General features: G+C 37.9%; 1 protein-coding gene across 2 annotated transcripts; it reads right to left on the bottom strand.

Moving 5' to 3' along the window:
- Nucleotides 1-3,646: 3,646 nt before the first annotated feature.
- On the bottom strand, nucleotides 3,647-8,798 carry LOC139442597 (actin, cytoplasmic 1-like). Of its 2 annotated transcripts, XM_071223450.1 has the most exons (8): nucleotides 8,784-8,798; nucleotides 7,318-7,470; nucleotides 6,607-6,846; nucleotides 6,073-6,211; nucleotides 5,843-5,950; nucleotides 5,449-5,640; nucleotides 4,627-4,746; nucleotides 3,647-4,299 (listed from the first exon to the last, which is right to left on the bottom strand). In XM_071223450.1, the coding sequence occupies exons 2-8, from the start codon at nucleotides 7,447-7,449 to the stop codon at nucleotides 4,094-4,096; spliced, it is 1,137 nt and encodes a 378-aa protein (XP_071079551.1). In that variant the 5' UTR covers nucleotides 7,450-7,470; nucleotides 8,784-8,798; the 3' UTR covers nucleotides 3,647-4,093. The 2 variants fall into 2 exon arrangements, with proteins under 2 accessions (XP_071079551.1, XP_071079550.1); XM_071223449.1 differs by lacking the exon at nucleotides 8,784-8,798 and having other exon boundaries at nucleotides 7,318-7,546.
- Nucleotides 8,799-11,600: the final 2,802 nt, after the last annotated feature.

Raw genomic sequence — 11,600 nt, 5'->3', positions numbered from 1 at the left:
ATAGTATCAAAGAAGTTGTTATCCATATAATTGTGTCTACCTTGCTATCCGTCAACTTCTAAGTAATGCCTCTCAAACAATTTAAGGAGGCTTCTGCTTTGCATACGCTTTTCACAAAATTGTCTATTTTTCTCATTTTGAATAGCATGGATGAGACATATAGATATATACATTACATTATTACACAATGTCAAGTGGGATACATATAATGTCATGAATTTCAGGCCATATACACATGTATTTCATGTTGGTGTATTTGCTGTGTTAGTAGTAGTAGAAAGTACTATTCGTTATACACCCAGTGTGAAGATAACAGTTTATTCATTCAGGTCTAGCATCAATGTGAGCTGATGATTAAGCATGATGAGTACTTTTACCAGTGACACTGAATAACTATAAATAGCAACTGACAACGGATGAGAGTTAAGCCCCTTGGTAGATCGTTGAAAGGGGGACACTCTCAAATCCACTTTAGCTTATCTCCTAAAATGCTTCGTTCATTGGAAAACCTAACTCTTTGAAAGTACATTTAACTTTATATTCATATTCTTATTATGTTCCACATAAAGGGATACTTTGTTTTGAAATGTCTTATAATAATGAGCGCAGCAATAATAAGCCACGGCCTTTAGTATACCACCCCTGTTATTGTTATTGCCTGTATAAGGTAGGTCGCCCAGTCAATGTGTGATCAGCTTGTGAACTGGCTCTGTGTTGTCAATACTGCGTCGCTAAAAAAGCAGCCACTATATATGGGTGTATATAAATAGTGGGACTAGATGTGCACACATAGAATCAATAAAGGCTGGTCAGCAATAGATTTTTTCTTTAGAATAATTTTAATTTTATTGTTATCAATTTTTCAAATTGTTATTGAAACATATGGCTGTTATTACAGAAATGAAACTAATGTCTCATGCTTATCATATTAAATTTTCTGATGTGTTTTTTCAATGACGGATCATTTCATATATCTTGTGACGCAATATTTACACAAGTGTTTACGATTTGGAGAACCATTAAAAAATAATGTTCTTTGAAAACTTTGTGTGTAGGATGTGACATAGTAAAACTTTAATAGTGTATGTCACGGACCACACATTGTAGCCAAGTGCTTGAATGTGTGTCATCACCTTCACTGTGACATACATTGCTTTTTTAGAGGTACAATTGTAGCAAGTTCAAAGAAATTTCTCATGAAAATAAATATAAAAAAGTCAGTATTTTCCAAAACATTAAATTGGAGGAAAGAAGTTTAGACTCAGTTCACACTACGACTGATGTTTTGCCGAATGTATTTGTATGTAGACCGAAAACACCCCAAACACCGCTGTTTGAACGCGATCCGGTCAGATCGGTTGGAGATTGATATAAAAAAAAACGCAGATAGAATTTCATTCATGACGTTACGGGGGGAATGAGAGATTTATTCTCCTGCCATGAAATCCACATGCAGCCTGCCTTCTTCGTGGCGGGGTATAAGGGATTTATTCTCCCGCTCAGAAATTTATATCCCCCCCCCCCCCTCCCCCCAAGCGGGATACATAGTGTTTTATCACGATCAAGTGTACCAATCAGATATCATCATTCTGACATGGGGGTATGATAACAACATTTGTAGCATTAAGATACTATGCATGTTTATCTTAACAGGAATGTATTTTAAGTGAAGGGTTTGACGTTTTTCACAAATATATAACATATGACTTTTATCTTCTATGCATCGCAGGTTAAAAGATCAACATTTGTAGTTTTATGTAATTATTGATCTTAGAAATCTGTAGAGAGTTTCTAATTTTACAAATTAACATAACTTGAATATGAATGCCTGGACGAGAAGAGAGCAGTTCTAAAACAGAAAGTATAACTTGTGTAACCGGCGGGATGTGGCCAGATCATTTTTTTGCACAGGAAATATTTGCTACAGTATTTAATTTTTTATGAGGGCCCATACTACTTTGACGATTGATTCAAATACTGATAGACATTTCTCTAAAACTGCCAGTGGTCGCTTGTTGCTAGTGATCAATCTGAATTAGACAAAGGGGATATATCTGTCTCATTGACTGGTTTTGCAGAATGTAGTTGGCTAGATTCACACGATGGATTTGTGTTTGAGCTTTTGTCTCTCTCATTGTGTCCAAATATGCATATATGTTGTTCTGTATGTTCAAACAGAAGAAACTGGTTAAAGATTTCTTATGCACTCTGTTTGTACGCCCCGCAAATTGAAACGCAATATCCGTTTGTGACGCCATATCTCAGACGTAAGATGAGGTCTTCACCACATGTCACGTATACCAGAACATATATACGTGTTGTTTATTCTTTTCAGTTACCGTTATGTAACATGCGGGTACCTTATGGTGACTTCAGGATTAATTTGTGCAAAGATTTAGTTTTTTAGTTTCACAGATATATATGCATTATATTTACACATCTTCAATGTTTTCTTCTGTCAGATCAAACTAGTGCATTTGTTTCACAACTACATGTACTTCACCTTCACCGCAAATGCAAGTCACTGTGCACATGGTGCGTTCTTGAAATCATTACGGATCTCACAAAATTAACCTAGACTCTATTCATTCGCATCAGGGAAAGAAATGTATTGTGTAACACTAAATGTTAATCTAATCGTCTCCATTTTAGATCGTGTCATGATATATCAGTTGGCTATAATTATAAGGCCGACATAAATCCGGACACGTTCAAGCATCCATACACAGACATGTGCACTATATAAGTGCAATATATAATGTTTTACCTATCCCATCGCCTATGTAAAGATAGATCAAGAGTCAATCTGTCAAACCATGTAGTGAACTTGGCATTTCAATCATGCTAAATAAATTCAGGTGCTAACAAAGGGCTTTACGACCTGCATGTAGATGTGGGAACTATCTTACTGTGAACGCAGCCGGCGGACGTGTTGTTTACTGAGTGTACTACTTATTGTGTACACACTAAGTACTGACATCACTGACAAAATACGTCAACAACCAGCTGATGGTCGTACAGAATCAGTCTATCGGCAGTGTACACGTCCGTTGATTGTGTAGCTTGCGAGGTGTACGACAAAAGGAGATTTTTGGTGCGAGAGGCTTGGAGTTTGGTGTGGGTAGGTGAGCGCAGATATTCTTGGATGTGAAATCATTTCTATTTAATATTCAAAGAACGCACAGGCGATAAACACTGACATGTCGACACCACGGACCACTCACTGTGTAGATTTTGGTTTCGTTGTATCTGGCTGTGTCTTGTTATTCAACATGTACAAAGGAAGCTGTTCTGGACACCTTCGGGATGATGGTAGTGAATGAACGTATTATTAAGTTCAACATAACAGAGACCGTAGAACGAGGTATAAGTTCATATTTGCATTTGTTGGAAACGTTTTAAAAATGAAGAGAATATTTGATTAATCTTTTGAATAACATTGATTCTACTGTTTGTAGAGCCACCGTACATAATATAATCTATGTCGATACTCTCTCAAACTGACAAAGCCAATCTCGTAGGAACATTTATTCAAGTCACATTAAGTATATACAGGAATGATTCGTTGTCATATGTACAGATGGACTGATAAACGTGTGGTATGTATAAATGGAATTATACATTTGTGATATCTACAGATGGGATAAGGAACATAAAATTATACAAAATACTTGGTAACATTAATACTATTTGTAAATACTTCAGACAGGACGCTTTCAGTGAGGCGCAATGGTACATATATTTACAGGTTTCATGATATTGCACAATATGTGTTACATACAGATGAAAGTGAAGTATTTTCCATAAAAAGAAGAAAGAGTATGAATATGGACATAAAAAGCATTTACGGAAATGATCTGTTTTGTTCGAGATTCCAAAGTGAACGCATCGAGCTGATGATAACAGGAATGTAGTTGATAACGAAGATGAACACCTCAAAGATTTATATCTTGTCCCCTTCCCTTCCCCTACTTTGGTCCCAGGATGGTGTTCAGAAAGAATGCAGTTGATAACGAAGATGAACACCTCATTCCGTTCAAAGACATATAGCTTGGCCCCTCCAGCTTCCCAACTTTCTGTCCCAACGTGGGGCTCAGAAACACTTCCTGTGAACAATGCTAGGTCCACATTCATCATACTCCTGCTTGGAAATCCAATTCTCTTGGAAGGTCGAAAGCGAGGCCAAAATGGAGCCACCTATCCACACCGAGTACTTCCGTTCTGGTGGAGAAATGACTTTGACCTTGATTGTGGATGGCACAATGTTGGTAAGTTCCTTCATCATACGATCAGCCAGACCTGGAGAGACAAATAATTGCATTCTTATTTTTCTACTATACTGCACAAAAGGAAATATACTGAACTAAAACGTATAGGTGGTAATTTTAATATAGGATGAAAAAAGACGAAGCAGGGGGCCAAATACCAAGTTGGGGACAATAAAGTGTTTAATTTTGTTTTGAAAGTTAATTCTAATGACAATCATATTACCTATTTTTTATAATAACATACATTTGAGCTTTATCATTGGGAGATTGCTGGGGCGTGTAAATATCCTAAATGACCAATTCGGTTGTACCATGGATGATCTAGACATGGTCACTGGGTCCAAGAGCTGCAACTCACCTGGATACATTGTTGATCCTCCTGACAGAACCACGTTGCTGTACAGATCCTTCCTGATGTCAATGTCACAGTTCATTACTGAGTTGTTCAGCATCTCGTGGACGCCCACACTCTCCATACCTGGAAGGACCACACAGATAACTTACAACAGTTGACACGATAATGTGTACATTATGTAATGTTATCACTGAATAATATCGATGGTCACCCGTGACTTAATACAAAGGTCGTATCCCACGAAAGCTCAATAAGAACCAACTTCACAACTGAACGCCCACACTCTCAATACTTGGAAGAGTAGATATATTAATGCATGGCTTAAACCATATCTTACCATTATCATATAACAGCGGATAACATCATATATGCTTGATATACGTGGATGATATATATATATCATTTCATTATCCTCAATGCTGGGATAATATCATTAATTTGATCATCGTCGTTAGCCCCAGTCATCACACGTACAGACAATCATCATGTGTGTACACTATCAACAGTAAGGGCCTAGTACACTTGACTGTGGACGATAAATGGAATTTGAACACTTGGAGAGCGGATCCTGTCACCGCAAAAGGACGAACATTGCACAGCTAGTTGCTGTGCCCTGTCAGTGGGAGTGGTAGATCTTAATATTTTAGCATAAGCCCCTTGAAGTTGCGTTTCGAAAATGTGTAGGCTGATACCAGGGATGGTTGGGGTAGATTTTAATGTTTAGCATGGATGTCACGAGACTCTGAACTGCGATTGTATCTTTCTGAATGTGTTTTGATGTAAAATTTTGGTATCCTATAGACTTCAAAAATTGTTATCATTTACCCATGAAGCTTGGCTGGAACAGACACTCTGGAGCTCGGAACCTCTCATTGCCGATAGTTATCACAGACCCGTCTGGCAGCTCGTATTCCTTCTCAATGGCGCTGGACTGTGAAGCTGCCACCATCTCCGCCTCGAAGTCCAGGGGAGCATAGCACAGTTTTTCCTTGATGTCTCGAACTATCTCTTTCTCAGCTGCAAACACATCACATGAATATATCACTAAGTACATGTTGATATTTACCAGATGTAGTCTTCAAATGTACCTTCACAATGTGTGATGAGAGAGCAAAATTGAGTTCAAGTAAAACTGTTGTTACTATGAGTTGAAATCATGTCTACGGTTTTTGGTATAAGTAATAAATGTGTATATGTCAGCAATTGTATGACAACTCACATGATGTAGTAAAGTTGTATCCTCTCTCGTGTAGAATCCTGCTGAGGTAGGAGGTCAGGTGACGCCCAGCCAGGTCCATTCTCCGGACAGCGTGGGGCAGGGCGTATCCTGAGATTACACAAAAGAAATATCACACAACGTATAAAATTACTTTTATTAGGATCTGTATAATGAGCACTAGTCCCCCATAAAGAGAACTTACATGCAAACGTTTTCTGATTTCTCCTCACCTTCATATATGGGCACGACGTGCGAGACACCATCTCCCGAGTCCAGGACGACGCCAGTGGTTCTCCCCGAGGCGTACAACGACAACACCGCCTGGATACTCACATAGAAGGCAGGGGTGTTGAATGTCTCAAACATGATCTGTAATGATGAAACGCAATTCTTAGTTCATTAATGCTGGACGGCAGGAACGAGACTAGTCTGATCTGATGTGTCAAGATCGTAGAACTGTCAAAACTATGCTCTGCATGCATTGACATCAAAACTTTGATTGATCAATTTAAAGTTAAGGGCCATACTGCTCTTGGCTGTGGCCTCTTTTGCCCATGTAGTAATGGTAAGAAAAATCATTTAATCGGGTTTGGAAATAGGATCCCTCTAGTTGATGCACTGGGTAGAGAATGATTATTTCTTACATCCAGACTTCATTCCTTGTAATTAAATACCTGTAATATCTCAATAAAAGGAAGATACAAGTCTTGGATAAGTATTGCATTTTCAGATCATATCATGTTTCCTAGTAACGTGTCCCCTACCTGAACCATCTTCTCTCTGTTTGACTTGGGGTTGAGTGGTGCCTCCGTCAAAAGTACTGGGTGCTCCTCGGGTGCCACTCTCAGCTCGTTGTAGTAGGTGTGATGCCACACACGTTCCATGTCGTCCCAGTTGTTGACGATGCCGTTCTCTACAGGATATTTCAGACTGAGGATTCCTCTCTTACTTTGTGCCTCGTCCCCGATATAGCAGTCCTTGCTTCCCATGCCGGCCATGTAGACCTGTAAGATATAATAAATAATACCGGCTAAGCAAGTACACTCTCCTTCGCTGTACATTTAGCTATCAGATTGCAGACAACTAATTAAAAATTAAAAATTAAATGCATTTACAGTTCCTCAATCTATTCACCAAGTGAATGTTCAAGGCGCTACAGTATTAATATGATGAAGGGTTGATACAGTTTTCTATTTCATGTTTACTACACCAGCAATAATTCGAGAGAAAACTAATTCAATGTACCCAGGACCCAGGACCCTTGTCGAGACAATGAGCAATCTTTAAAGCCATATTTTGTATGAGAAATCACCGGTTACCTTGCAAACGTTTCCTCAAGTCCTACATCCAAACGTACTATGTTATTCATAAATTCACAACGGGCAACGAAGAAGAACAATTTTCATGAGAACTAAAGCGACAAATCACCAATTATGAAGAATGTTTATAATTATAAAGACACAGTTTCAACTCACGTCGTACTTGGGTCTGCCAGTGATAGCTGGAAACACAGCACGTGGGGCGTCATCCCCAGCAAAGCCGGCTTTACACATCCCAGATCCGTTGTCAATGACAACAGCAGCAATATCCGTATCGTACTCAGACATGATGGTTGTATTGTTTGTATTCTGAAATAAGGTAATGTACATCTATATTTGATTGATATAATGTCCGTCTTTGGACAAATGGGGGCGGTCGGGTAGCTTAGTGGTTAAAGCGTTCGCTCGTCACGCCGAAGACCCGGGTTCGAGTCCCGACACGAGTACAATATGTGAAGCCCATTTCTGGTGTCCCCCGTCGTGATATTGTGGAATATTGCTAAAGGCGGCGCAGAACCATACTCACTCACTCACTCACTCACTTTGGAAAAATGAGTAAACAACGTACATGCAGTTTTTATGTTAAAACTTGTTACATGTACATAGCCACGTCCCTCAACCTGGGGTAAGTCAGAACAGAGTAAAGGCAGAGATGAACTCTAATGAATATAGAGCGTACCCGTCCAGCAATAACACGATTCTATTTCAAATGGTTTATCGTACATGAATTAAGCTCTAGAACAACTGAGAACAATATGTCAATAAAGGTAATGAATAATTCATCCAAACGAGTTCTCAGAACTATTAAATGTTAAATAAAATACCTGTCTATTCAAACTCCAATTTGTATCTGTATAGTCCCTTAATGGGTGTGGGATTAATCCCACTGTGTTCATTTTACACTGTATTTTTCTCTACTCAGTGCTGGCCTTATGATGCATGGTTACAACATCCCAAATCAAACTTAGTCACAATGAGTGGAAGACATGTTACTTGTAAAGTCACTTTAAATATTTATCAAATAAAATATGTGTACTACTTTTTGTATTTGGAAAACATGAAAATTACACCTTTTTTCACCTACCTTAGACACACCCCTCTACTTGGGGGAAGTCATACCAAAGTATACACAGATACTCTAATGAACATAAAGGCCTATATTGTATTACCAGATAAAAGTACCCCTGCTGCTATATTACGATTCTATTCCCATTGGCTTGACGTACATGAGTTAAATCACTAGAACAACGGAGAACGATATGACAATAAATGTAACAAATAATTCAACACAACAATGAGCTCAGACGACTATCAAATGTTTCATGAAGTGCCTGTCTATTCAAACTAGAGATGTGTTCCTCTATAGTCCCTTCAGGTTTTGTGTGTACTCGTTTTCCACTGTGTTCATTGTACATTTTTCTGTATTATATATGGACAAATGATGCATGATCACTTCACCCAGAATCAAACTTCGTCCCATGAGTTGAGGATATGTGACTTATAAATATTAATATAAAGGATCAAGTCACTTTAGAGAATGATTTATCCAAGAACACATGTGTACTACTTTTCAAATTCGGCAAACATGAAAATAACAGTGTTTTACAATGAGTTTCACCTACCTGTAGTAACTTGACTGTTTCCAGTGTCCAGATGTCGTTGATTCCTCAACTCGGGTAAACTGCTGGGTATTTATACCCGTGTACCGACCTATTTCCTCGAATCCTCATATCGATTATTCATGTTTTTCTCCTTGTATGGAAGGGAAACCCTGATAAATATAGAAGTCGGCTAAGACAGGTGAATCCTGAGCTATGAATAGATGTGATTTGTCCCAGGTAGCTGGGCGTCGCATATCGCCGACAGCGGTAAGTGTACGAGATACTATATATGGAGGTAAACATCACCCTGACCTATATTGGTTGTTGACAAGTCACGAAATTTCGTCAAATTGACAAAAATAATTAATATTCAGCCATTCAGAGTATCTGTCTGTAAATACGTTTGTACATCATGATAACAATTTTTGTTTGTTGGAAATTTAGCAAGGAGGTTTCTGTATATATTCTGTATCCTACTATATATATTCCGTACGATGTCCTTCTTTCAGTCTTGCTTGACAGCGGTATAAGGATATATACCGAAACGTCGCTTCTTATAGTATCAAAGAAGTTGTTATCCATGTAATTGTGTCTACCTTGCTATCCGTCAACTTCTAAGTAATGCCTCTCAAACAATTTAAGGAGGTTTCTGCTTTGCATACTCTTTTCACAAAATTGTCTATTTTTCTCATTTTGAATAGCATGGATGAGACATATAGATATATACATTACATTATTACACAATGTCAAGTGGGATATATATGATGTCATGAATTTCAGGCCATATACACATGTATTTCATGTTGGTGTATTTGCTGTGTTTGTAGTAGTAGAAAGTACTATTCGTTATACACCCAGTGTAAAGATAACAGTTTATTCATTCAGGTCTAGCATCAATGTGAGCTGATGATTAAGCATGATTAGTACTTCTACCAGTGACACTGAATAACTATAAATAGCAACTGACAACGGATGAGAGTTAAGCCCCTTGGTAGATCGTTGAAAGGGGGACACTCTCAAATCCACTTTAGCTTATCTCCTAAAATGCTTCGTTCATTGGAAAACCTAACTCTTTGAAAGTACATTTAACTTTATATTCATATTCTTATTATGTTCCACATAAAGGGATACTTTGTTTTGAAATGTCTTATCATAATGAGCGCAGCAATAATAAGCCACGGCCTTTAGTATACCACCCCTGTTATTGTTATTGCCTGTATAAGGTAGGTCGCCCAGTCACTGCGTGATCAGCTTGTGAACTGGCTCTGTGTTGTCAACACTGCGTCGCTAAAAAAGCAGCCACTATATATGGGTGTATATAAATAGTGGGACTAGATGTGCACACATAGAATCAATAAAGGCTGGTCAGTAATAGATATTTTCTTTAGAATCATTTTAATTTTATTGTTATCAATTTTTCAAATTGTTATTGAAACATATGGCTGTTATTACAGAAATGAAACTAATGTCTCATGCTTATCATATTAAATTTTCTGATGTGTTTTTTCAATGACGGATCATTTCATATATCTTGTGACGCAATATTTACACAAGTGTTTACGATTTGGAGAACCATTAAAAAATAATGTTCTTTGAAAACTTTGTGTGTAGGATGTGACATAGTAAAACTTTAATAGTGTATGTCACGGACCACACATTGTAGCCAAGTGCTTGAATGTGTGTCATCACCTTCACTGTGACATACATTGCTTTTTTAGAGGTACAATTGTAGCAAGTTCAAAGAAATTTCTTATGAAAATAAATATTAAAAAGTCAGTATTTTCCAAAACATTAAATTGGAGGAAAGAAGTTTAGACTCAGTTCACACTACGACTGATGTTTTGCCGAATGTATTTGTATGTAGACCGAAAACACCCCAAACACCGCTGTTTGAACGCGATTCGGTCAGATCGGTTGGAGATTGATATAAAAAAAACGCAGAGAGAATTTCATTCATGACGTTACGGGGAGTATGACAGATTTATTCTCCTGCCAAGAAATCCACATGCAGCCTGCCTTCTTCGTGGCGGGGTATAAGGGATTTATTCTCCCGCTCAGAAATTTATATTCCCGCCCCAAGCGGGATACATAGTGTTTTATCACGATCAAGTGTACCAATCAGATATCATCATTCTGACATGGGGGTATGATAACAACATTTGTAGCATTAAGATACTATGCATGTTTATCTTAACAGGAATGTATTTTCAGTGGAGGGTTTGACGTTTTTCACAAATATATAACATATGACTTTCATCTTCTATGCATCGCAGGTTAAAAGATCAACATTTGTAGTTTTATGTAATTATTGATCTTAGAAATCTGTAGAGAGTTTCTAATTTTACAAATTAACATAACTTGAATGTGAATGCCTGGACGACAAGAGAGCAGTTCTAAAACAGAAAGTATAACTTGTGTTACCGGCGGGATGTGGCCAGATCATTTTTTTTGCACAGGAAATATTTACTACAGTATTTAATTTTTTATGAGGGCCCATACTACTATGACGATTCATTCAAATACTGATAGACATTTCTCTAAAACTGCCAGTGGTCGCTTGTTGCTAGTGATCAATCTGAATTCGACAAAGGGGATATATCTGTCTCATTGACTGGTTTTGCAGAATGTAGTTGGCTAGATTCACACGATGGATTTGTGTTTGAGCCTTTGTCTCTCGCATTGTGTCCAAATATGCATATATGTTGTTCTATATATTCAAACAGAAGAAACTGGTTAAAGATTTCTTATGCACTCTGTTTGTACGCCCCGCAAATTGAAACGCAATATCCATCTCCCACGTAAGATGAGGTCTTCACCACATGTCACGTATACCAGAAC

Source organism: Haliotis cracherodii, unplaced genomic scaffold (genome assembly GCF_022045235.1).
Source record: "Haliotis cracherodii isolate W230 unplaced genomic scaffold, xgHalCrac1.p SCAF_5, whole genome shotgun sequence".
Classification (NCBI taxonomy): domain Eukaryota; kingdom Metazoa; phylum Mollusca; class Gastropoda; order Lepetellida; family Haliotidae; genus Haliotis; species Haliotis cracherodii.
Note: the sequence above shows the minus strand (reverse complement) of the source record. Positions and strands in the feature narration are given on the sequence as shown.